Here is a 25,898-nt window from a genome sequence, read left to right on the forward strand (position 1 = left end):
GACAAATCTAGCATGCGAAAACTGCAGCAAAAAACAACAAAAAAACGCAGCAAGAAAAAACAAAGAAAATATGCTTTTTTCTATAGCTTCTTTCCAGTCAAGAGATCATGTTTTGCTGCAGAAAAAAGATGCTGCAAAAACACCTAGTCTAAACATATGGCTTTTATATATTTGAAAGGAGAACAGACGGTTCTCATATTGGTGTCGACTTTGTCTGCAAATCAGAACAGGCTCACCGATGACCAAGGAAGAACCATGGCTGAAGTCATGCTTTATGGGTTTGCTTGAGGACAAAGAAAAAAGTCTATTGCCTTTTACAAATACATCTCCGGTAAATTTAATTGGACCCAGTAAGTCTGTTCAAGGGTGGGGAAGGGTTAGGTCAGGGGAAGGCGTTACTTCCCATAGGAGGGAAATAGTGTGAATATGCGAGACCCACAATTTTTGTATTTCAGCTTATTTGTTAAATGAGAGGCGGGGAAAAAAATTCTGCATAGGTAGAAGGCCCAAAAATATTTATTTAACTACATATTGGACTGGTATTGTTTACAACTAAAACTTGCAAAGCATTTTTTACATTCTGAACATGAATATGGCTATTCCCTTGTGTGAGATCTCTGATGTTTAACAAGTCCTTTTTTGTGTGTATAACATTTCCCACATTCTGTACATGAAAATGGCTTCGCCCCTGTGTGCGTTTCCTGATGTGTAACAAGACTTGCTTTCAATGTATAACATTTCCCACATTCAGAACATGAAAACGGTTTCTCCCCTGTGTGAATTCTTCGATGTCTGACAAGATGTGACTTTGTTCTAAAACATTTCTCACATTCGGAACATGAAAATGGTTTCTCCCCTGTGTGCATTCTCTGATGTGTAACAAGATAAGATTTGTGATTAAAACATTTCCCACATTCTGAACATGAATAAGGCTTCTCGCCTCTATGACTTCTCTCATGTGTAACAAGATATGATTTCCTTGTAAAACATTTCTTACATTCTGAACATGAATATGGCTGCTCACCCGTATGTTCTCTCTGATGATTAACAAGTCTTGCTTTCTCTGTAAAACATTTTCCACATTCTGAACATGAAAAAGGCTCCTCCCCTGTGTGAAGTCGCTCATGTGCAACAAGATGTGTTTTCTGTGTAAAGCATTTCCCACATTCTGAACAAGAATATGGCTTTTCCCCTGTGTGTCTTTTCTCATGTTTAAATAGATTTGATTTAACTGTAAAACACTTTCCACATTCTAAACATGAAAATGGCTGTTCCCCTGTGTGATTTCTCTCATGTGCAACAAGACACTTTTTTTGTATAAAACATTTCCCACACTCGGAACATGAATATGGCTTCTCACCTGTGTGTCTTTTCTCATGATCAAACAGACTTGATTTAGCTGTAAAACACTTTCCACATTCTAAACATGAAAATGGCTTCACCCCTGTGTGACTGCGCTTATGTGCAATAAGATTTGATTTTTTTGTAAAACATTTCTCACATTCTGAACAAGAATATGGCTTCTCCCCTGTGTGAATTCTCTGATGTGCAATAAGATTTGATTTTTTTGTAAAACATTTCCCACATTCTGAACATGAATATGGCTTCTCACCTGCGTGAATTTTCTCATGTTTAAGAAGACTTGATTTAGCTGTAAAACATTTTCCACATTCTAAACATGAAAAAGGCTGTTCCCCTGTGTGAATTCTCTCATGTCTAATAAGATTTGAGTTTTTTGTAAAACATTTCCCACATTTTGAACATGAATATAGATTCTTTCTTGTGTGAGCTATTTGATGTTCACAACCAATTGTGTTATTTTTGTTTTGCATAATAGTCTGTGATGAATCAGAAGACAGAAACTTTTCAAAAGCATCATATACTGGATCTTTACTGTGAAGGGCTGAGGATAAATCTGGGATATTGTCATTTTCTTCACATGTATCCGGTGTGATAGTATGATCATGTGCAGTCAATTCTGAAAATGTAAGATGTGTCCCCGATCGGCTGGTGCGGTCATCTGCCAAGATTAAAACGGAAATTACAACATAACCATGAAATTAGATTAATAATTATAATATTTATACTTTCTAGAACATTTCAGTGCAAATTGTATTAAAATTCAATTAGGAAATGAAGAAGGCACTGGTGGCAACAGAAGATATCAAAGCAGGGACTCATACATTATGTTAGACCATTAGATTTCTGCTGTTTTCGTCTTGCACTTCGCCACTTTATAGGTCCATGTTTTACTGTACATGTCACCAAAAGTTTGTGAAATATAAAATGGCTCTTTTATTTGGGATCCCTTCCAACGCTGCAATATTAGTTTTTTTAATTTGCCCGCCATACCTGTAGTCTGTCCGGGGGGCATGTTTTTTCCCCCTGGACACAAACGCCTCCCAGCCATCACTCGGCCCCTCCGGGCGCCGCCTTCTCTGCCTTCATTAACTTCCCCGGCGCCTGCACTGTAAGTTCCCATCATGTGATGTGGGTCAAAGGGCAGCGCAAACTGCGCATGTCCGAGAAAGAAACTTACAGCGCAGGCGCCGGAGACGTTAATGAAGGCAGAGACGGCAGAGGAGGCAGCGCACGGAGGGGCCGAGTGATCGCTGGGAGGCGTTTGTGTTGGGGGGGAAAAGACATGACCCCCGGACAGACTACAGGTATGGCGGGCAAATTAAAAAAAACTAATATTGCAGCGTTGGAAGGAACCCCCAAAAAAAGAGCCACCTTGACAGAATGCAGCATTAGTGCTACACAAGGTGGCTATATTAGTTAAAAACGCCAGGGGGCTGTGACAGGTTCCCTTTAAAATCTGCCAGCAATAGTGGCCTGTTGAGAAGTTATTAAAATTTAGATGCTAAAAATAAACTTCTTAATTCCTGTCATACCACATTGCATTAATTCCTGAAAAGCACCTGAAGGATTAATAAGCTACCTGAAAGCAATTTTGAATATGTTAAGAGGTACTGTTTTTAAAGTGGTATCAAGTTGGGGGTCCTACATATTGGAAACCCCAAAAAATCACTTCTAAACTGAGCAGGACCCTAAAAAAGATAAGTTTAGTAAATTTCCTTGAAAAAATGAAAAATGACCGATACATGACTTGTTAGAATCCTAACAAAATAAAACAACATTTTGCAAATGGTGCTGATATAAAGCAGACACGAGGGAAATGATATTCATTAAAGGGAACCTGTCACCACGTTTTTGGAAGATGGGATAAAAATAGCGTTAAATAGGGGCAGAGGTGGGCGTTACATTAGTGTGTTTGTTATGCGTTTATTACCCACCTAAGTTGCCGAAATACCTTTGCAAAGTCTCCGTTTTCGCCTGTCAATCAGGCTGGTCTGGTCAAAAGGGCGTTGTCTTCCCCCAGATTTTGCGTAGTTTTCCGTTGGTGGCGTAGTGGTGTGCGCATGCCCAAGGTCCCGAATCCTCTGCCAGGGGATTTAAAAGAACGCGCTGTTCGTTTTCATTGGTGATCGGTGGGCGCGGCCATCTTCCTTTGGCCGCGCGTGCGCAGAAGCGGCGCTCTGCTGGCCGCGGCTTCAGGAAAATGGCCGCCGCGATATCCATCTGCGCACGCGCGGCATCCCGCGGCCATTTTCCTGAAGCCGCGGCCAGCAGAGCGCCGCTTCTGCGCACGCGCGGCCAAAGGAAGATGGCCGCGCCCACCGATCACCAATGAAAACGAACAGCGCGCTCTTTTAAATCCCCTGGCAGAGGATTCAGGACTTTGGGCATGCGCACACCACTACGCCACCAACGGAAAACTACGCAAAATCTGGGGGAAGACAAGACGCCCATCTGACCAGACCAGCCTGATTGACAGGCGAAAACGGAGACTTTGCAAAGGTATTTCGGCAACTTAGGTGGGTAATAAACGCATAACAAACACACTAATGTAACGCCCACCTCTGCCCCTATTTAACGCTATTTTTATCCCATCTTCCAAAAACGTGGTGACAGGTTCCCTTTAATTTTTTGTGTGGTGTGACTACTTGGATTACAGGGATAATCATTCAAAGTTCAAAAATTGATAATTTTTAAACATTTTTGTTAAAATTTCTAATATTTTTATAAACACTGAAAATATCAATATAAATTTACCACTACCATAAAGTGCAATGTGTCATGAAAAAACAGTCTCAAAATCAATAGGATATGTTTAAGCATTCCAGAGTTAATACCACATAAAGTCACAGTGGTCAGATTTGAAAAAACTAAGAGGTTAAGAACGCAGCCTATATTTGATTTTGCATTTACATTTTTTCCTTCTCATTCTCAGAGAGGCCACTTTTTCAATTTCCTGACAATATAGATGTCACGAGGGCAGTTGTTTCTCTTTTTTTGCAGTAAGAGTTGTTGTTTTGCATTACACCATTCACTTTACCATTTAATTTACTGAAAAACAGGAAATAAAGAAGTCAAAAGTGGGGAAAATCGGTAACTACACTTAATGGTAATTTTGTTTCCTCAAACCATGACAGACCCGATATATGCCAACCATTCTTTTTTGTTCTCATCCACTATGTGTTGAAGTTTTCTATATTGTGATGTTGGCAGAAAAAAAATAGCTTAATATTTAAATGTTTATTTAATTCCTTTGTGGCAATTTTCCTTCTCGCAGTTTCAGTAGCATTTTCTTTCTTGTCCTTCTTCCAAGATCCATAACTTTCTTATTTTTCCATGTGATGGCTTGATTCTTTCTTTTTTCTGACGAATTCTCGTTTTGAATATTAATTTAATCATACAACTAACTGGAAAACAGTAAAATCAATTTTTCCATTGCTGTTTCGGTTTTGAGTTCATTTTACTGTAAAAATTACCCGGTAACATCATTCTCCAGGTCAGAAGAATTACAGAGATGCAAAACTTGTAGGATTGTGAAATAAATATATTGGTATCTGTTGCCATTTATTGAGACTCATAACTTATTTTTTTGTCATTGAAGCTATGTGAGGGATTGGTTTTTCTTGGTGAACTGATATTTTTAATGAAACAATTTTATTATTTTTTACCTAATTCTTTCAGGAGTGGCAGCAATTTTTTTTAGCACCTCGGGGGACCTAAACCTACAATAACACAAGCTCTTTGTCTGTATTTTTGTGTGGAAAAAAAAACACCATGTCATTTACTAAATTTGGCCATCCAATTTTTCTATTACTCAAATCAAACATTAATATTCTGTGTTATAAACCCTAAAGAGATTAACAGTAAGGCTGGAGTCACGCTAAACGTATGAAAAATCGGTCCGAGTCTCCCTGCCGGGAGTCACATGAGTGTAATGCGAGTGTCAGGCGATTTTTAACACCTAGCATCCGATTTACATCCGATTGCAATGCGATTTAAACATGAGCTTTTACATAGAGCAATTCTCTAGGTCAATTACACATCCTTTTCCAAGGAAATATTCTTCAAAACACACACACACAGACATACATATACAGGTGTGCTCAAAAGTTTACATACCCCGGCAGAATTTTTGCTTTTTTGGCCTTTTTTCAGGGAATATGAATGAGAACGCCAAAACTCCACTCATGGTTAGTGGTTGGGTGAAGCCATTTATTGTCAAACTACTGTGTTTTCTCTTTTTGAATCATAATGACAACCCTGGTTGCCTGGTTGCTAGGAATACCCACAAGTACTTAAGCTGCCTATCAGATGTAAATCATTCAGCTGCGGTAAGAAAAACTAAAACTCCGAGCACTAAAAAATACTGGGAGGACCCCCGAGCATGCTCGAGAAATCTCGAGTAACGAGTATATTCGCTTATCAGTAAAGGGAACCTAAACCTGCAATCACATGAGCTCTTCTTCAGTATACTGCATTTTATAGTCCATCATGAAGCTCTGCATTATTATGTGGAGAAAAACACCTTTTAATTTAGTCAATTTAAAAGTTTGCAATCAAATTTTTCTGCCAGTCCAATCAGACAATAATATTCTGTGTTACAGATCCTAAAATTATCATCACATATTTCTAAAATCCAGTGACTGAGAAGAATCTGTGACTTCTCAGCATGTAGTGGTCACTACTCACCTGTGCGGTTATCTGTAGGAATCTCCTCTTTACACCGCTCATCATCCCTCACATAAGTCTCTGTAGTATTAATACGGGGCAGATCTTCACCCTGTAAGAAATATTGTAAGAGTCAGAGAGAGATGAAAAAATCATAAGAAATTATTTAGAAGAACAGAAAAGATGAGATAAATGCAGGTCTCCTGTACAAATCCAACCCATCGACTTCTAACTGTTATCAGCAGTCTCCAGACAATATTTAATGTCTATGATCAGCTTTATCCTGTCATCTCTACCAAGTATAAAACATACACTGAATGGCCACATTATTAGGGACACCCGTCTAGTAGCCAGTTGGACTCCTCTGGTCTTCAGAGCCTCAGCAAATTATTTTGTCAGTAACAGAAAGTGTTAATCCTTCTACATGAATATTGTCCCTTGAAGACCGGATAGGTTTTCACAGTTGCCACAATATAGGTGACTTGCTCTGAACAACCCATTCTTACTTGTAATGCAGACGTTCCATAGGATTAAGAACTAAACACTATAAGAGCCGGGTAAGCAAGAAAAAAAAATGTATTGTCCTGTTCCTGGAAACAATCCATGACAATACAACCATTGTGGCATCGAGCATTGTCCTGCCGCAAGTGTCCTTCTGCCAGAAAAGGATGAACCTAGTTGACCACTGGCCACAAAGCCTAGGTAAGCGCCTGTGCTGAAGAGCTGTTTATTTGTACACCCTAGTTGTAGATCCAGCATTGTATTCAGCTGCAGGACATGACTGTACACCGCCTGTCCTTAGAATGACTTGTGATGAAAGCTTCTTCTTAAGTTGATGAGTTACTTGTATTCATAGGATCTGTTTTTCCTGGATGTTTTTCCTCAATCACAACATTCTCAGTATAATCTCACCACCATTGTATGTAATAAATGATCAAAGTCGATCACATCACTTTTGCTCCCATTATAATGTAGATTCACATTGCAAATATCCACAGAAAAGTGATCAGTGGATTTCCTGCCGTACTCTGGAGTCACTGGTCACATTTCCATTCAAGAAAGTTTATATTAGAAACGTTTTGGTGTCTCTAATAAATCGATCATTCAGTGTATAATACTGGTGGATAAAACAAGACTGAACACAAGACCTTCACAGCCTTCTACATATCACTGGGAAGCTTAGCGTAATGATCATGGTAACAAAGGACCCGACCAGGCCCGTGCAGGGAAAGCCCACTGACGCCAGCACAATCTACAACTGGATGTGTGTCCGTGGACGAACCTGAACACAAGACATTCACAGCCTTCAACATATCACTGGGAAGCATGGTGGCAACCAGGCCTGAGAGGGTGGAGGCCCAGCCGATGCCAGGACAATGTTCAACTGAATGTGCGTCCAAGAACGTACATTCAGCTGAAGTGTATTGTGTCAAAGAGACCAGTACAGTCTGTACGCAGCAAAATACACTGCCGGCCAATCAGAGGCCAGCAGCTGATATCGGCTTGCATGTGACTGGTGGAGGCTGAAGTCAGATGCCGGCTTCTGAAGAGATCGCAGCGCAGCAGGGGAGGTAGGGAAGGATGGGGATATGTATACCAGGATTGGGGCCAGAATGAGGGATATATACAGGGTGATTATGAAAGATTCATCTGGTTTTGCATTTATATTACTGCAAAGACATAAATTTCACCAGTTTGTAATAATTTATCAACAGGTCACATCTCAGAGTTTGAGACTGACTTGAAACTCACCAGGTAACATCAGATCCAAAAATGGCAACTATGCAAGAGAATAGCCCCCAGGTATCCTGATCTGACACTGTGTGACTTCCTTTGGGGGTATGTCAAAGACCGTTTATTTGCATCCTTAGCCAGCAACACTGGATCAGCTCAGAGACTGCATTACCGCCGCTCTAATATAGACGGGGACGTGGTGCAGCGTGTTTGGGTAGAACTGGATTGCCGCATTGATGTGTGTCATGTGGCAAAAGGACGATAAATACAACATTTATAAACATCATGTGCTAAACTTGGAGAGCTTATGTTCGTTATGTGCCATTCACCATTGTGCATGTAATACAATTTGAAACCCAATGAATCTTTTTTAATCACCCTGTATATAATAACAAGGGGTCCAGGATAAGGGACATATATACCAGGATGGGGGGGTGCAGGCTGGACAAAATCTTGCACCAGGGCCCATTAGACTCTAGCTGCACCACTGCTAGGAAGATTTCATGACACCTTTTCTCTATTTACCTGTTGATTCTGAGAAACATCAGGGTCTTCTTGTTTAATGTCCCGTGGAAGAAGAGGACGGGGACATCTCTCTGGAGGAAACACATACAGGGACTGAATTCATTCTTTATATACAGATAATTATAGGCCGTGTGTATTTACTCCTGTCTATTACCTGGTGATGTGAGGGGCTGGGGAACCTCCATCATGACGTCCTTGTACTGATCTTTGTGTCCTCCTAAATACTCCCACTCCTCCATGGAGAAATAGACAGTGACATCCTGACACCTTATAGGAACCTGACACATACAATGATACGGTCATTCCCCTGATCCCTCCATAGTGTCACTGTATAATGTCCCAGCATTCCCAGCAGTGTCACCTCTCCAGTCAGCAGCTCAATCATCTTGTAGGTGAGTTCTAGGATCTTCTGGTCATTGATGTCCTCATGTATCAGGGGGTGAGGTGGAGGCCCAGTGATTGGGCTCAGGGGTCTTCCCCATCCCTCAGACACAGGGGCCTGACAGCGCTCACTAGAGGTCTTCTTCACTACTGTGTAATCCTGGTTATGGAGAGACACATTAATAAACCTCACTACAGACATTTCCAGAGTCCTCACCTCTCCAGTTCTGTCCATCTGTTATTCCCATAGATAAGAATGATGTAATGTGACGTCATCAGAATCTCTCACCTCTCCAGTAAGCCGGAAGAGGATCTCTAGGGTGAGGTGTAATATCCTCTCCGCCATCTTGTCCCTGTCCCTATCCATCCTTGTAAGGTCACTCAGGAGAATTCTCTTATATAGAAGATCTCCACTGAGAGGATCCGATATTGTAGGGACCTGAATGGGGAGAAGATGACGATGTAACATCATAAAGGTCCCATGTAAGAAACCTCCGGAGCTGTTACCGGCGTCACATGATCACTACATCCAGTCATGGCCCCGTCCTGACCCCAGTATAACATGGGACATACTAAAAAGAATGAAGAAAAGGAATAAATAAAAAGAATGAGCATAATAATTTCTCGGTCCAAAAATATAGAGGGTATTATAGATTTCTTCTGCATCTTAGGCTAGCCATGGAATGAACATGGATTATATGTAGATAATAGGGGAATGAACACATATCCCATATAAACAGGTGTATATTATATTCCCTGTGCTTGGTAGGTGGGGACAGGGTCGTATTTGCCACTAGACACTTGAGGGCACGTGCCTAGGGCAGGACGATGCAGGAGCGGCGGCACCTGAGCAAGTTTTTTAATTTAAGTCCGGGGTCTCCTCCCTACCTGAGCCGGCCCGCCTCCCACCTCACAAACCCCCCCCACTTGAGGACGTCATACTCACCTACTCCAGTGATGCCTGGTCTCAACGCCTGCAGCTCGTCTTGTGTGAGCGGTCACGTGGTACTGCTCATTAAGATGATGAATATGGAAGCACGCAGGAAGAAGCTGCCGCGCCGGGACAGAGCTGGGTTCGGCGTGTTGTGGAAAGGTGAGTATGACAGCCAGGGAGGACGGGGGGAGAGGATGAGGGAGGGTGGATGGGGGAGCGAGCCATGCGTGCAAGATGGGAGCAGGCGCCGGGGAAAGCTGAGCCATTCATACAAGGGGGGGAGAGCTGAGCCATTCATACAAGAGGGAGGAAACTGAGCCATTCATACAAGGGGGGGGGGGGGTAGCTGGGCCATTCATACAAGGGGGAGGAAACTGAGCCATTCATACAAGGGGGGAAAGCTGGGCCATTCATACGAGGGGGAGGAAACTGAGCCATTCATACAAGGGGGGAGGAAACAGCCATTCATACAAGGGGGGAGGAAACTGAGCCATTCATACAAGGGGGGGGAAACTGAGCCATTCATACAAGGGGGGGAAAGCTGGGACATTCATACGAGGGGGAGGAAACGGAGCCATTCATACAAGGGGGAGGAAACTGAGCCATTCATACAAGGGGGAGGAAAGCTGAGCCATTCATACAAGGGGGAGGGAGAGCTGAGCCATTCATACAAGGGGGGAAGCTGGGCCATTCATACAAGGGGGAGGAAAGCTGAGCCATTCATACAAGGGGGGGGGGTGAGCTGAGCCATTCATACAAGATGGGAGGGGGGGGAAGCTGAGCCATTCATACAAGATGGGAGGGGGGGAACAATTTTAGTGGGGATGAGGGGATTTATTATGCGTGGGGAGAATTGGAGTGGGGATGGGGGATTTAATGTGTGGGGGGATATTTGAGGACACAAAATGAAGAGCAAAGGGGGAGATGGGGAAACAGTATGGGGGAATGGGGGGCATGTATGAGGAAACAGTACTGGGGAATGGGGGGCATGTATGAAGAAACAGTACTAGGCAATGGGGGGCATGTATGAGGAAACAGTACGGGGGAATGGGGGGCATGTATGAGGAAACAGTACGGGAGAATGGGGGCATGTATGAGGAAACAGTACTGGGGAATGGGGGGCATGTATGGGCAATGGGGGGCATGTATGAGGAAACAGTACGGGGGGATGGGTGCAGACAGTATGGGGAGTGAACGGGGGAATGTATGTGGGCACAGTATGAGTAGCGATGTGAAAAATGTATGTGGACAGAGTACGGGGAGTGAGGGTGATGGAATGTGTGCAGACACAGTATGGGGAGTCAGGTGCACAGACAGTATAGAAAGCGAGGGGGTAAATATATGAGGAGACAGTATGGTGAACAGGAGGGATGTGAGAGGAGACAGTATGAGGAGGGAGGGGAATAGTATGAGGAGACAGTGTGGGGGGAGAAAAGTGAGTGGGCACAGAATAGAAACTGAGTAGTGGGTTTGTAGCATGGGGGACAGTGTAAGGGCACAGCCAGGAGCGGACAGTATACCAAGGAGGGGGAGTGTGATGAGAGAGTACAGTATAAATACTGGGCCCTATAGGGGGGGGCACAGTGTGAGAGGATAGTGTAAAGAGGGGGCCGGTATGGAAAGGAGAGGTCAGTGTGAAGAGCATGTACCATAAGAAGGACAGTGTGGGGGTCATGTTTTGTGCAGACAATATAGTGAGGGGCAATTTTTCATTCAGGAGCATTATAATGACACTTGTATCTTTAAGGGCATCATGTGGAGATTTTCTGCAAAAGAGCAGAGAAGATGGAAGTCTGCAGAGACGGCTGTGGATGAGAAAACTCATCATGGGGTCTGGACAAGATGAAGAAAAGAAGGAGAACGGCTCCAGAGGCGACGTCATCTATAAGGTACCTGGATGTAAATGTTATTTGTGATACTGACTAATTCTCATGTTTTATTTATGTTAGGAGCATTAAAGGGGATGTCCAGGTTTGTAATGAGTCTGCAGTCATTCTTTGTGACTGCAGACTTCTGAGTTCTCACAGTGCGCACTGCACGCGGTCAGGATTCTCTCGTGCCGGCGATTTACATACATGCGGTCACGTGCTGACTAGACATGCGTGGCCCCACTCTATGAAAATGAACTGAGCGAGGCTGGGCACGTCTAGTCAGAATGTGGTCAGAAGTATACAAATCACATGCTTGTGCTGACATGACTGTCCACCGGCAAGGGAGAATCCTAAAAGTGTGCAGTGCATGTGTTGTGAGAATTCAGAAGCCTGCGATGTCAGGATTCAGCTCTGCAGGTTCCAGTAGACGTCATATGGACCAGAGGTGTCAAACTGCATTCCTCGAGGGCCGCCAACAGGTCATGTTTTCAGGATTTCCTTGTATTGCACAGGTGATAATTTAATCACCTGCACAGAATGATTCCAGCACCTTGTGGAATGCTAAGGAAATCCTGAAAACATGACCTGTTGGCGGCCCTCGAAAAATGCAGTTTGACAACTCTGACATGGACACTTCACTCACTTGCGATTTTCACACTTGTGGTCCTGTGACAACGAGCTTCTCTTCTGCTTCTCTCAGTTTTTCACTGAACATTGAGAGCATTAGGGAGAGGAGGTCGTGGGTACATGACTAAGTGTGCAAATCGCATGTGTGCTGGGGGGCGCCAAAATAAATTCTTTTCCCGGGTGCCAGTAACCCTAGATACACCTCTGCCGGTATGCTACTGCGAGCGGTGATTACTGGGTCCGGTGGAGGGATGTCTGTGCACAGGCAGTGAGGCAGGGACTGAGGATGTGCACAGCGAGAAAATGGAGACCCGGAGACTGCCCGTCCCAGTCTACGCCGTAGCCTGGAGCCCTCATGATCATAGGACTATGTCAGTTAATAAATTGTTTTTCTAAAGCTTTATAGTGTAGTTTTAGGTCAGAGGGATGGTTAGGGATGAGCTAGCAAGGTGCAGGGACAGGTAGTGATGTCTATTTGCGGCACTTGTGGTTTTTCACTTGCGGTGAGAAAAAAAAACACTGCTAGCAGCGTTTTTTTCCATTGCTGCAAGTACAGCATTTACCGAATCGTGGCAAAACCGCAAGTGCCGCACAAGTCCACAAGTCCCATAGGGAATGAATGAGGCCGAACGCAGTGTTGCCGTAAGTGATCCGTTACATGGCAGATGCGGAAAAACTGCCCCATCTGCTGCAAAAGGCGACTTTCACATCAGCGATTTTTGCCAAAGTCACTGCCAATAGTGTCATACTCACCAAAGGGGGAGGCAGCACTAAAAGTGCCTAGGGCAGCAGAAACTCTAAATACGGCCCTGGGTGGGGAATGCGTATTATCATTCATATCATTATTCATTCCCCACCTATCAGGAACAGGTAAGTTATTATGCTCATTCTTTTTATTTATTCCTTTTCTTCATTCTTTTTAGGACGTCCCCTGTAACACACAGTCCCATTATAGTCACATACAGAGAGTTATCACAGGCTCAGCACTGAGGGGGTTAATGTCCCCTGCATCCAGTAATGGGGAATCTCCAGCACCTACCTCCACCTGCAGAGCCGCACATCACATATATGGCTGCTCTGTGCGCACAGGACCTGTGATGAGGTCACAGGAGGGGAGGAGTCAGGGGTCACATGAGTGTATGCAGGAGGGGTTTAAACTTTACAGTGTGCTTGTGGATGTAGCAGAGGCATACCTATACGGAGCAGAGCCATGTGTACGAGGTGTACGGAGCGGAGCCGCGTGTGTACGAGGTGTACGGAGCGGAGCCGCGTGTGTACGAGGTGTACGGAGCAGAGCCGCGTGTGTACGAGGTGTACGGAGCAGAGCCGCGTGTGTACGAGGTGTACGGAGCTGAGCCGCGTGTGTACGAGGTGTACGGAGCTGAGCCGCGTGTGTACGAGGTGTACGGAGCTGAGCCGCGTGTGTACGAGGTGTACGGAGCTGAGCCGCGTGTGTACGAGGTGTACAGAGCTGAGCCGCGTGTGTACGAGGTGTACGGAGCTGAGCCGCGTATGTACGAGGTGTACGGAGCTGAGCCGCGTGTGTACGAGGTGTACGGAGCGGACCCGCGTGTGTACGAGGTGTACGGAGCTGAGCCGCGTGTGTACGAGGTGTACGGAGCGGAGCCGCGTGTGTACGAGGTATACGGAGCTGAGCCGCGTGTGTACGAGGAGCACGGAACTGAGCCGCGTGTGTACGAGGTGTACGGAGCGGAGCCGCGTGTGTACAAGGTGTACGGAGCGGAGCTGTGTGTATGTTGTGTGGGGTCAGGAGGGATTTACAGGGTGGATGTAATTAGTTAAAGCAAAGAAGTTGGATAAAATATAATTTTTAGTACAATATATAAAATGTTCTTCTCTTCGCCACATAAACAAACAAAAAACCACACAGACGTTCATTTTATAAATAGAGAACTGTCACCAAAAAATTATCCCGCACCATTAATTTGTCAGGACGCCGGTCAGTGATAACCCCGTCTGCGCTGGTATAATTATCTGGGATGTATTATTGTGATGAGGATAAATCCCATATTCATGAGAGACAGGAACAATCTCACCCAAATCCATAACCAGCGGCTCAGAAGAGATGCTCAAAAATTATCCTTCATACAATTAGGGGGTAATTTGTCCAATCCCCACAGTGCACCCTGACCAGAAGGATCTCATGCCAGATTATCTCCTGATGCGTTTCTTCTATTCGTCATCCGTTAATCTATATATATAATTGTCTAAGGCCTCTTTCACACTTATGTACGTCGCAATCCGTCGTTTTGGGAAAAAAACGGATCCTGCAAATGTGCCCGCAGGATGCGTTTTTTTCCAATAGACTTGTATTGCCGACGGATTGAGACGTATGGCCGCACGTCGCGTCCGTCATGCACTGGATCCGTCAGTATTTGGCGGACCGTCGTAGCAAAAAAACGTTCAAGTGAACATTTTTCCGTAGGTTGCGTCCACCATTTTCTACCGCACATGCGTGGCCGAAACTCCACCCCCTCCTCCCCGGACTTTAGGCTGGGCAGCGGATGCGTTGAAAAACTGCATCCGCTGCCCACGTCGTGCCACATTTTTACAACGTGCGTCGGTACGTCGGCCCGACGCATAGTGACAGACCTGTACCGACGCAAGTGTGAAAGTAGCCTAAGGTCCACCTCCGTCTGTTTGTCTGTAACATAAATCCCGCGTCGCTGATTGGTCGCGGCCGGCTGGGCGCGACCAATCAGCGACAGGCACAGTCCGGCCGCGAATTGGCCCCTCCCTACTCCAGTCAGGGGCGCCGCTATCATGGGGCAAGTTGATCCCTTTGCTTCAGGCAGCAGTAGTCACTGAAAGACGGGGCGGCAGAGCGGCGGTCAGAAAACCTGGTGCCGACTCTCCATAATTCCTGACATTTGCTGTCACTAGTGCGGTGCGCGTGCCCCTGCTCACAACCCACGGTGTGCAATATCAGCCGGTCATCCCTGCACCCGCAGAGCAGCACACCACATATTGGCTGCTCTGTGCAAACAGGACCTGTAATCAGTGTGATGAGGTCACAGGAGGGGAGGAGTCAGGGGTCACATGATTGGGGCCTCCATGGATTGCAGGACTCTGCTGTGCTGGTTGCCATGGTAAGTGTGTGTATGAGGTGTATGGAGCGGAGCCGTGTGTGCAAGGTGTATGGAGCGGAGCAGAGTGTGTACGAGGTGTATGGAGCTGAGCCGTGTGTATGAGGTGTATGGAGCGGAGCCGTGTGTGTATGAGGTGTACGGAGCAGAGCCGTGTGTGTATGAGGTGCATGGAGTGGAGCCACGTGTTTATGAGGTGTACGGAGCGGAGCCATGTGTGTATGAGGTGTATGGAGCGGAGCTGAATGTGTACGAGGTGTACGGAGCGGAGCCGCATGTGTACGAGGTGTATGGAGCGGAGCTACGTGTGTACGAGGTGTACGGAGCAGAGCCACATGTGTTTGAGGTGTATGGATCGGAGCCGGGTGTGTGCGAGGTGTATGGAGCGGAGCTGAATGTGTACGGAGCAGAGCTGAATGTGTACGAGGTGTACGGAGCGGAGCCATGTGTGTATGAGGTGTACGGAGCAGAGCCGTGTGTGTATGAGGTGTATGGAGTGGAGCCACGTGTTTATGAGGTGTACGGAGCGGAGCCATGTGTGTATGAGGTGTATGGAGCGGAGCTGAATGTGTACGAGGTGTACGGAGCGGAGCCGCATGTGTACGAGGTGTACGGAGTGGAGCCACGTGTGTACGAGGTGTACGGAGCAGATCCGCATGTGTTTGAGGTGTATGGAGCGGAGCCGGGTGTGTGCGAGGTGTATGGAGCGGAGCCATGTGTGCAAGGTGTATGGAGCGGAGCCGTGTGTGTATGAGGTGTATGGAGCGGAGCCGTGTGTGTATGAGGTGTATGGAGCGGAGCTGAATGTGTACGGAGCAGAGCTGAATGTGTACGAGGTGTACGGAGCAGAGCCATGTGTGTATGAGGTGTACGGAGCAGAGCCGTGTGTGTATGAGGTGTATGGAGCGGAGCCATGTGTGTATGAGGTGTATAGAGCGGAGCCACGTGTTTATGAGGTGTACGGAGTGGAGCTGTGTGTGTATGAGGTGTATGGAGCGGAGCTGAATGTGTACGAGGTGTACGGAGCAGAGCCGCGTGTGTGCGAGATGTATGGAGCGGAGCCACGTGAGTACAGAGGAGCCGTGTGTGCAAGGTGTATGGAGCGCAGCCGCATGTGTAGGAGTAACTATGTGTGACCATTATACAGTATGGAGCATCATGTGGGCCCATTATACAGTATGCAGCATCATGTGAGGCCATTATACAGTATGGAGCACTGTGTAGCCATTATACAGTATGGAACATCATGTGTGGCCATTATACAGTATGGAGCACTGTGTGGCCATTATACAGTATGGAGCATCATGTGTGGCCATTATACAGTATGGAGCACTGTGTGGCCATTATACAGTATGGAGCATCATGTGTGGCCACTATACAGTATGGAGCATCATTTGGGGCTCATTATACTGTATGGAGCAATATATGGGGCTCATTATACTGTATGGAGCAATATATGGGGCATGTTATTCTGTATGGGGCACTGTGCGGTGCCCACAATACTGTATGCAGCAATATATGGGGCTCATTATACTGTATGGCGCAATATATGGGGCTCATTATTCTGTATGGAGCACTGTGGTGCCCAGAATACTGTATGGAGGACAATGCTCCATTACATGCCTCCAACTACTCCACAGCGTGGCTGGCCAGTAAAGGTCTCAAAGAAGAAAAAATAACGACATGGCCTCCTTGTTCACCTGATCTGAACCCCATAGATAACCTGTGGTCCCTCATAAAATGTGAGATCTACAGGGAGGGAAAACAGTACACCTCTCAGAACAGTGTCTGGGAGGCTGTGGTGGCTGCTGCATGCAATGTTGATCGCAAACTGATCATCAAGCAACTGACAGAATCTATGGATGGAAGGCTGTTGAGCGTCATCATAAAGAAAGGTGGCTATATTGGTCACTAATGTTTTGGGGTTTTGTTTTTGCATGTCAGAAATATTTCTAAATTTTGTGCAGTTATATTGGTTTACCTGGTGAAAATGAAAAAGTGAGATGGGATTATATTTGGTTTTTATTAAGTTGCCTAATAATTCTGCACAGTAATAGTTACTTGCACAAACAGATATCATCCTAAGATAGCCAAATCTAAAAAAAAAACCACTCCAACTTCCAAAAATATTAAGCTTTGATATTTATGAGTCTTTTGGGTTGATTGAGAACATAGTTGTTGATCAGTAATAAAATAATCCTCTAAAATACAACTTGCCTAATAATTCTGAACACAGTGTATTGCGTGGGCTGTGTTATATACTACGTCGCTGCGCTATACACTACGTGGGCTGTGCAATATACTACGTGGCTGTGTTATATACTACGTGGGCTGTCCTATATACTAAGTGGGTGTCAGAACTCTGAACATTTTTATTACCTTTTGTGCATTACTGCCCTTTTCCAAGATGGCGTCTTTGGTCTCATGTGCAGTGTGTCTTCCTGCTATAAAACTCCACCCCAGCCTTTAGTCTGTGCTAGAGTATTCTGACTTGCATCCAGCTCCTGACTCTGGTGACTCCCTGGCTATATACCTGCTCCTGTGAACCTGTGTGGTTATCCTGCTACTCTGCTCTGAGTTCCTGCTGAATACACCAGTTTCCAGTAATCCTCCTTCATCTGCTGCTTGTGTTTACTTCCATCTGCATTTGCTGGACATGTGTTGTGAACTGTGTTTCTGGGCTCCCTCTGGTGGTCACTAATGGTATTGTATGAGTCATGTCTTTCTGCATGCCTGGGCTTCAGCTGTTTCATTAAGCTGTGGGTTTTCCCTATTTAGTCCTCCTTAGGACTCAGTCTCTTGCCTGGTATCGATGTATTCAGTCCTATTTGGTCTCCTCCTGATTCCTTGCCATCTGCCTCATGCAAGAAAAGCTAAGTCCAGTTTGCATACTTTGGATCATTTGCATTATCAGTGTTTTTTGTTCAGCTTGCTCAAAATGTGATTTTCTAGCTCGCTGGAAGCTCTAGGGTGCTGATATTCTCCCCCCACACCGTCAGTCAGTGCGGGGGTTCTTGAATACTCAGCGTGGATGTTTTTGCAGGGTTTTCTGCTGACCGCATAGTTCACTTTCTATTTTCTGCCTATCTAGTTTAGTGGGCCTCACTTTGCTAAATCTAGTTCATCTCTACGTTTGTGTTTTCCTCTTGCCTCACCATTATTATTTGTTGGGGGCTTTCTCTATCTTTGGGGTTAATTTCTCTGGAGGCAAGTGAGGTCTTATTTTCCCTCTAGGGGTAGTCAGTTCTCCGGCTGGCTCGAGACGTCTAGAATCAACGTAGGCACGTTCACCGGCTACTTCTAGTTGTGTGTTAGGATCAGTTATGCGGTTAGCCTAGTTTCCACCTCCCTAGAGCAGTTCTATGTTATTGTGGACTTAGTCTGAATACCAGAGATTCTCTACCACTAGAATCATAACAGTATACCAGGCCCAAAAAGAAAATGTTTAAAGCATCGCAGAAGCGGGATTAAAAAGAAGTTCTGAGGTGTTTTTTTGTTGCAGTCTGTCTAGCTTCTTTCTTCCCCTTATACTCTGAGTGGTTTTGAGCTCTGCTGCAGACATGGATTTTCAGACTCTGACTTCTAGTGTGGATCAGCTTGCTGCAAGGGTGCAAAGTATTCAGGATTTTGTCACTCATAGTCCTATGTCTGAACCAAAAATACCTATCCCTGAGCTGTTTTTTGGAGATAGATCTAAGTTCCTGAATTTTAGGAATAATTGTAAATTGTTTCTGTCTCTGAGACCTCGTTCCTCTGGGGATTCCACTCAGCAAGTTAAAATTGTTATCTCCTTCTTGTGTGGCGACCCTCAAGATTGGGCTTTCTCTCTGGCGCCAGGAGATCCTGCATTGGTGAATGTTGATGCGTTTTTTCTGGCGCTTGGTTTGCTTTATGGGGAGCCTAATCTTGAAAATCAGGCCGAAAAGGCCTTGCTAGCTATCTCTCAAGGTCAGGACGAAGCTGAGGTATATTGTGAAAAATTTCGGAAATGGTCCGTGCTTACTCAATGGAATGAGTGTGGCCTGGCCGCAAATTTCAGAAATGGTCTTTCTGAAGCCATTAGGAATGTGATGGTGGGGTTTCCTATCCCTACAAGTCTGAATGATTCAATGGCTCTGGCCATTCAAATTGATCGGCGTTTGCGGGAGCGCAAATCTGCTAATCCTTTGGCGGTGCTGTCTGAACGGACACCTAACCCTATGTAATGTGACAGAATTCTGACCAGAGCCGAACGACAAAATCATAGACGTCAAAATGGGTGGTGTTTTTACTGTGGTGATTCAACGCATGTTATCTCAGCATGCTCTAAGCACTTAAAAAGAGTTGTTAATCCTGTCGCCATTAGTACTTTACAGCCTAAATTTATTTTGTCTGTGACCTTAATTTGTTCATTGTCTTCTTACTCAGTCATGGCTTTTGTGGATTCTGGTGCTGCTCTGAGTCTGATGGATTTGTCGTTTGCCAGGCGCTGTGGTTTTGTCCTGGAGCCGTTGGAATTTCCTATTCCTCTTAGAGGAATTGATGCTACGCCATTGGCGGAGAATAAACCTCAGTATTGGAAGCAAGTGACCATGTGCATGACTCCTGTACATCAGGAGGTGATTCGCTTCCTTGTTCTGCATGATTTGTATGATGTGGTCGTTTTGGGTCTGCCATGGCTACAGATCCATAATCCAGTTTTGGATTGGAAAGCTATGACTGTGTCAAGTTGGGGTTGTCGGGGGATTCATGGTGATACTCCGTTGGTGTCTATTGCTTCTTCCACTCCTTCTGAGACCCCTGAGTTTTTGTCAGATTACCAGGATGTATTTAGTGAGCCCAGGTCCAGTGCCCTTCCTCCTCATAGGGACTGTGATTGTGCTATAAATTTGATTCCTGGTAGTAAATTTCCTAAGGGTCGACTCTTTAATTTGTCTGTACCAGAGCATGCCGCGATGCGGAGTTATATAAAGGAGTCTTTGGAGAAGGGACATATTCGTCCATCCTCTTCTCCTCTTGGTGCAGGATTCTTTTTTGTGGCCAAAAAGGACGGGTCTTTGAGACCTTGTATAGATTATCGTCTTCTGAATAAGATCACGGTCAAGTTTCAGTATCCTTTGCCATTGTTGTCTGATTTGTTTGCTCGGATTAAGGGTGCCAGTTGGTTCACCAAGATAGATCTTCGTGGTGCGTATAACCTTGTGCGCATTAAGCAGGGAGATGAATGGAAAACAGCATTTAATACGCCCGAGGATCATTTTGAGTACTTGGTGATGCCGTTTGGACTCTCTAATGCCCCTTCTGTGTTTCAGTCCTTCATGCATGACATCTTCCGGAAATATCTGGATAAATTTATGATTGTTTATCTGGATGATATTTTGTTTTTTTCTGATGATTGGGAGTCCCATGTGAACCAGGTCAGGATGGTGTTTCAAGTTCTGCGTGATAATGCTTTGTTTGTGAAGGGCTCAAAATGTCTCTTTGGAGTACAGAAGGTGTCTTTTTTGGGTTTTATTTTTTCCCCTTCTACTGTGGAGATGGACCCAGTCAAGGTCCATGCCATTCATGACTGGACTCAGCCCACGTCTGTTAAGAGCCTTCAGAAGTTCTTGGGCTTTGCTAACTTTTACCGTCGTTTTATCGCTAATTTTTCTAGCGTAGTTAAACCTTTGACGGATATGACCAAGAAAGGTTCTGATGTTGCTAATTGGTCTCCTGCGGCCGTGGAGGCCTTTTGGGAGCTGAAGCGCCGGTTTGCTTCAGCACCAGTCTTGTGCCAGCCGGATGTCTCTCTTCCCTTCCAGATTGAAGTTGATGCTTCTGAGATTGGTGCGGGGGCCGTTTTGTCGCAGAGAAGCTCTGATTGCTCTGTGATAAGGCCATGCGCTTTCTTTTCCAGAAAATTTTCGCCTGCTGAGCGGAACTATGATGTTGGGAATCGGGAGTTGTTGGCTATGAAGTGGGCATTTGAGGAGTGGCGTCATTGGCTCGAGGGAGCTAAGCATCGTGTGGTGGTCTTGACTGATCATAAAAATCTGATTTATCTCGAGTCTGCCAAGCGTCTGAATCCTAGACAGGCTCGTTGGTCGTTGTTTTTCTCCCGTTTTGACTTTGTGGTCTCATACCTGCCTGGTTCGAAGAACGTGAAGGCTGATGCGCTTTCTAGGAGTTTTGTGCCTGACTCTCCGGGAGTCTCGGAACCGGCTGGTATTCTCAGAGAGGGAGTGATTTTGTCTGCCATCTCCCCAGATTTGCGACGAGTGCTGCAGAAATTTCAGGCTGATAGACCTGATCGTTGCCCACCAGGGAGACTGTTTGTCCCTGATAGATGGACCAGCAGAGTTATTTCCGAGATTCATTCTTCGGTGTTGGCGGGGCATCCTGGGATTTTTGGTACCAGAGATTTGGTGGCTAGGTCCTTTTGGTGGCCTTCCTTGGCGCGGGATGTGCGTTCCTTTGTGCAGTCCTGTGGGATTTGTGCTCGGGCTAAGCCTTGCTGTTCTCGTGCCAGCGGGTTGCTTTTGCCCTTGCCTATCCCGAAAAGGCCTTGGACGCACATTTCCATGGATTTCATTTCGGATCTTCCAGTATCTCAGAAGATGTCTGTCATCTGGGTGGTGTGTGATCGTTTTTCTAAAATGGTCCATTTGGTGCCCTTACCTAAGTTGCCTTCCTCCTCCGATTTGGTTCCTTTGTTCTTTCAGAATGTGGTTTGTTTGCACGGCATCCCTGAGAATATTGTGTCTGACAGAGGGTCCCAGTTTGTGTCCAGATTCTGGCGATCCTTTTGTGCTAAGATGGGTATTGACTTGTCGTTCTCATCGGCTTTTCATCCTCAAACTAATGGCCAAACCGAGCGAACTAATCAGACGCTGGAAGCTTATTTAAGATGTTTTGTTTCTGCTGATCAGGATGATTGGGTGACCTTTTTGCCACTGGCCGAGTTTGCCCTTAATAATAGGGCTAGTTCTGCCACTTTGGTTTCGCCCTTTTTCTGCAATCTTGGTTTTCATCCTCGTTTTTCCTCGGGTCAATTTGAACCTTCTGATTGTCCTGGGGTTGATTCTGTGGTGGATAGGTTGCAGCGGATTTGGAACCATGTGGTGGACAATTTGAAATTGTCACAGGAGAAGGCTCAGCGTTTTGCCAACCGTCGCCGCGGTGTGGGTCCCCGACTTCGTATTGGGGATTTGGTTTGGTTGTCTTCTCGGCATGTTCCTTTGAAGGTCTCCTCTCCTAAGTTCAAGCCTCGCTTTATCGGTCCTTATAAGATTTTGGAAATCCTTAACCCGGTGTCTTTTCGTTTGGACCTTCCAGCGTCATTTGCTATTCATAATGTATTCCATAGGTCCTTGTTGCGGCGGTACGTGGTGCCTGTGGTCCCTGCTGTTGAGCCTCCTGCTCCGGTTTTGGTTGAGGGCGAGTTGGAGTACGTAGTGGAGAAGATCTTGGATTCTCGTATCTCTAGACGTAGACTTCAATATTTGGTTAAATGGAAAGGTTATGGTCAGGAGGATAATTCCTGGGTTGTCGCCTCTGATGTTCATGCGGCTGATTTGGTTCATGCCTTTCACGCTGCTCATCCTGATCGTCCTGGGGGTCTTGGTGAGGGTTCGGTGACCCCTCCTCAAGGGGGGGGGTACTGTTGTGAACTGTGTTTCTGGGCTCCCTCTGGTGGTCACTAATGGTATTGTATGAGTCATGTCTTTCTGCATGCCTGGGCTTCAGCTGTTTCATTAAGCTGTGGGTTTTCCCTATTTAGTCCTCCTTAGGACTCAGTCTCTTGCCTGGTATCGATGTATTCAGTCCTATTTGGTCTCCTCCTGATTCCTTGCCATCTGCCTCATGCAAGAAAAGCTAAGTCCAGTTTGCATACTTTGGATCATTTGCATTATCAGTGTTTTTTGTTCAGCTTGCTCAAAATGTGATTTTCTAGCTCGCTGGAAGCTCTAGGGTGCTGATATTCTCCCCCCACACCGTCAGTCGGTGCGGGGGTTCTTGAATACTCAGCGTGGATGTTTTTGCAGGGTTTTCTGCTGACCGCATAGTTCACTTTCTATTTTCTGCCTATCTAGTTTAGTGGGCCTCACTTTGCTAAATCTAGTTCATCTCTACGTTTGTGTTTTCCTCTTGCCTCACCATTATTATTTGTTGGGGGCTTTCTATATCTTTGGGGTTAATTTCTCTGGAGGCAAGTGAGGTCTTATTTTCCCTCTAGGGGTAGTCAGTTCTCCGGCTGGCTCGAGACGTCTAGAATCAACGTAGGCACGTTCACCGGCTACTTCTAGTTGTGTGTTAGGATCAGTTATGCGGTTAGCCTAGTTTCCACCTCCCTATAGCAGTTCTATGTTATTGCGGACTTAGTCTGAATACCAGAGATTCTCTACCACTAGAATCATAACAGACATGTAAGCTATTGCTGCTCTGCAAAAACCTGAGACTATTAACCAGGCATTCCTGGTTGAGCTAAGATATTATTTGAACTGCCTTATAAGTATATCTATCTGTGTTTGGACTAAGGCAAGGACTTATTCGTGTCAAGTATCCTCAAGAATAACTGTGCTTCATAGACTTTCTGCTTGATTGCATTTTCCTCTGAAGTTTCCTATAGACTGTTAAGCTGCGTTTAATATTTACACCGAGTGTTGTGAATCACCGTGTGATAATATAGACTTTACCACTTATAAAACTGTGTGCTGTAGTTGTCTTGTTCCACGCAAAGAGTCTCCTGAGTTATCCCCTATAATTATTACAGTGGGCTGTGCTATATACTACGTGGGCTGTGTTATATACTGCGTGGGCTGTGTTATATACTGCGTGGGATGTGCTGTATACTACGTGGCTCTGCAATATACTACGTGGCTGTGTTATATACTGCGTGGGCTGTGCTATATACTACGTGCCTGTGCTAGATACTACGTGGCTGTGCTATATACTACGTGGCTGTGTTATATACTACATAGCTGTGCTATATACTACGTGGCTGTGCTATATACTACGTGGGCTGTGTTATATGCTAAGTGGGCTGAGACTCTCCCGGGGCCCTCAAAAACCTGCAGCTGGCCCTGGCTTCACTGATCGGTCACGGCCGGCAACAATCAGCGACAGGCGCTGTCCGGAAGCGAATTGGCGTGGGATTTGAACCACACTTCGCTAATTGGTCGCGCCCAGCCGGCCGAATCCTTTGTATTCATTGCATTATTCTGAAATCTTCATAAATAAACTACATACATATTCTAGAATACCCGATGCGTTAGAATCGGGCCACCATCTAGTGGATTTATATCGGGCCAGAAATCAGTCCCAGTACCATGTGATGTTACACTGAAAACACGGCCGTGTTAACTCGAGGATCAAGATAAAAAAGCAGCTTAAAGGGCCACTGTCACCCCCTCCAGCCGTTATAAACTAAAAGAGCCATCTTGTGCAGCAGTAATGCTGCAGTCTAACAAGGTGGCTCTTTTAGTTTTTGATTCAGTTATTCCCTCAATAAAGCGTTTTAAAATTTGCCCTAAATACCTGTCTTTAGACCTGGAGGCGGTCCGAAGCCTCCTCTGTGAATCTCCCAACTGCCGTCACTCTTCTCTTCTGGGGATGTGGTCGCCGCCCCCTTCGCGCTGTTTCTTCTTAAATCCGGCGCCTGCGCTGTGCGTGCCTGCCTGGGGCAGGCACAGTCTTCATTGTCGGTCATAGGTCAGATGCAGGGTGCCTGACTGCGCCTGTGCGGGCAGTGCGGCCACCCTGTTGCTGAATCCCCGCCCCGCACTGTGTTATTCATTATGCACAGTGCGGGGCTGGGGTTCCTGGGCATGCGCACTGCGCTGTTCAGACGCTCCCCCAGCTCCCCCGCCTTCCAGTGTTGCCGGAATATACAGGTTTCCTTGCCAGCATTTGGAATGAAGCAGCCGCAAATAACAACGCTGGAAGGCGGGGGAGCTGGGGGAGCGTCAGATAGCAGTGGTTGGAGGGCAGAGCGCCGGCAAGAGTTCCGTGCTGGAAAACTTCGTAGGCCGGTAAGATGTGCCGGCACCGCCTGTCATCGCGGCATTCCCTATTGTCAGTTGGTATTCACAGCAGCACTCTGCGCACTTTACGGAGTTTTTCCTGCAGGCTTCTCAATGAGTGACGACTGACGTCTCCGCTCTGCGCTCGGGCTCCTGACAGCAGCGGCGGCGGCGGAGCGGTTACCCCAGTGGTGGCCGCTGTCTTCAGGCTCCTCCGGGCGCGGTGCGGTGTTATCCAGCGCTGTATGGTGTTATCCAGCGCTGTACAGGCTCCATGGACGTCACTGCGCTCCAGCAGCTGGAAAACTACAACTCCCAGCATGCCCTGACTGCCAGGTCTATCAGGGGACGCTGGGAAATGTAGTTTTCCTGCAGCTGGTGCAGAACAGACGGCAGAGGCTTGCTGGCAGGCACGCACAGCGCAGGCGCCGGATTTAAGAAGAAACAGCGCGAAGGGGGCGGCGACCACATCCCCAGAAGAGAAGAGTGACGGCCGTTGGGAGATTCACAGAGGAGGCTTCGGACCGCCTCCAGGTCTAAAGACAGGTATTTAGGGCAAATTTTAAAACGCTTTATTGAGGGAATAACTGAATCAAAAACTAAAAGAGCCACCTTGTTAGAATGCAGCATTACTGCTGCACAAGGTGGCTGTTTTAGTTTATAACGACTGGAGGGGGTGACAGTGGCCCTTTAAGTTTAATTTGGATAT

General features: G+C 46.0%; 1 protein-coding gene across 1 annotated transcript in view; it reads right to left on the bottom strand.

Annotated features, from left to right (window-relative positions):
- Positions 1-498: 498 nt before the first annotated feature.
- The window catches only part of LOC143768163 (uncharacterized), a 120,659-nt gene continuing 95,259 nt past the window's right edge, over positions 499-25,898 (bottom strand). Inside the window, exons 14-17 of the mRNA XM_077256852.1 lie at positions 8,441-8,558; positions 8,287-8,357; positions 6,049-6,139; positions 499-2,020 (exon numbers count right to left, since the gene is read on the bottom strand). Of these exons, the coding sequence (XP_077112967.1) occupies positions 597-2,020; positions 6,049-6,139; positions 8,287-8,357; positions 8,441-8,558 (1,704 nt within the window). The 3' untranslated portion in view covers positions 499-596. The remainder of the gene's footprint in view (positions 2,021-6,048; positions 6,140-8,286; positions 8,358-8,440; positions 8,559-25,898) is intronic.

The sequence above is a fragment of the Ranitomeya variabilis genome, chromosome 4 (genome assembly GCF_051348905.1).
Source record: "Ranitomeya variabilis isolate aRanVar5 chromosome 4, aRanVar5.hap1, whole genome shotgun sequence".
Taxonomy (NCBI): domain Eukaryota; kingdom Metazoa; phylum Chordata; class Amphibia; order Anura; family Dendrobatidae; genus Ranitomeya; species Ranitomeya variabilis.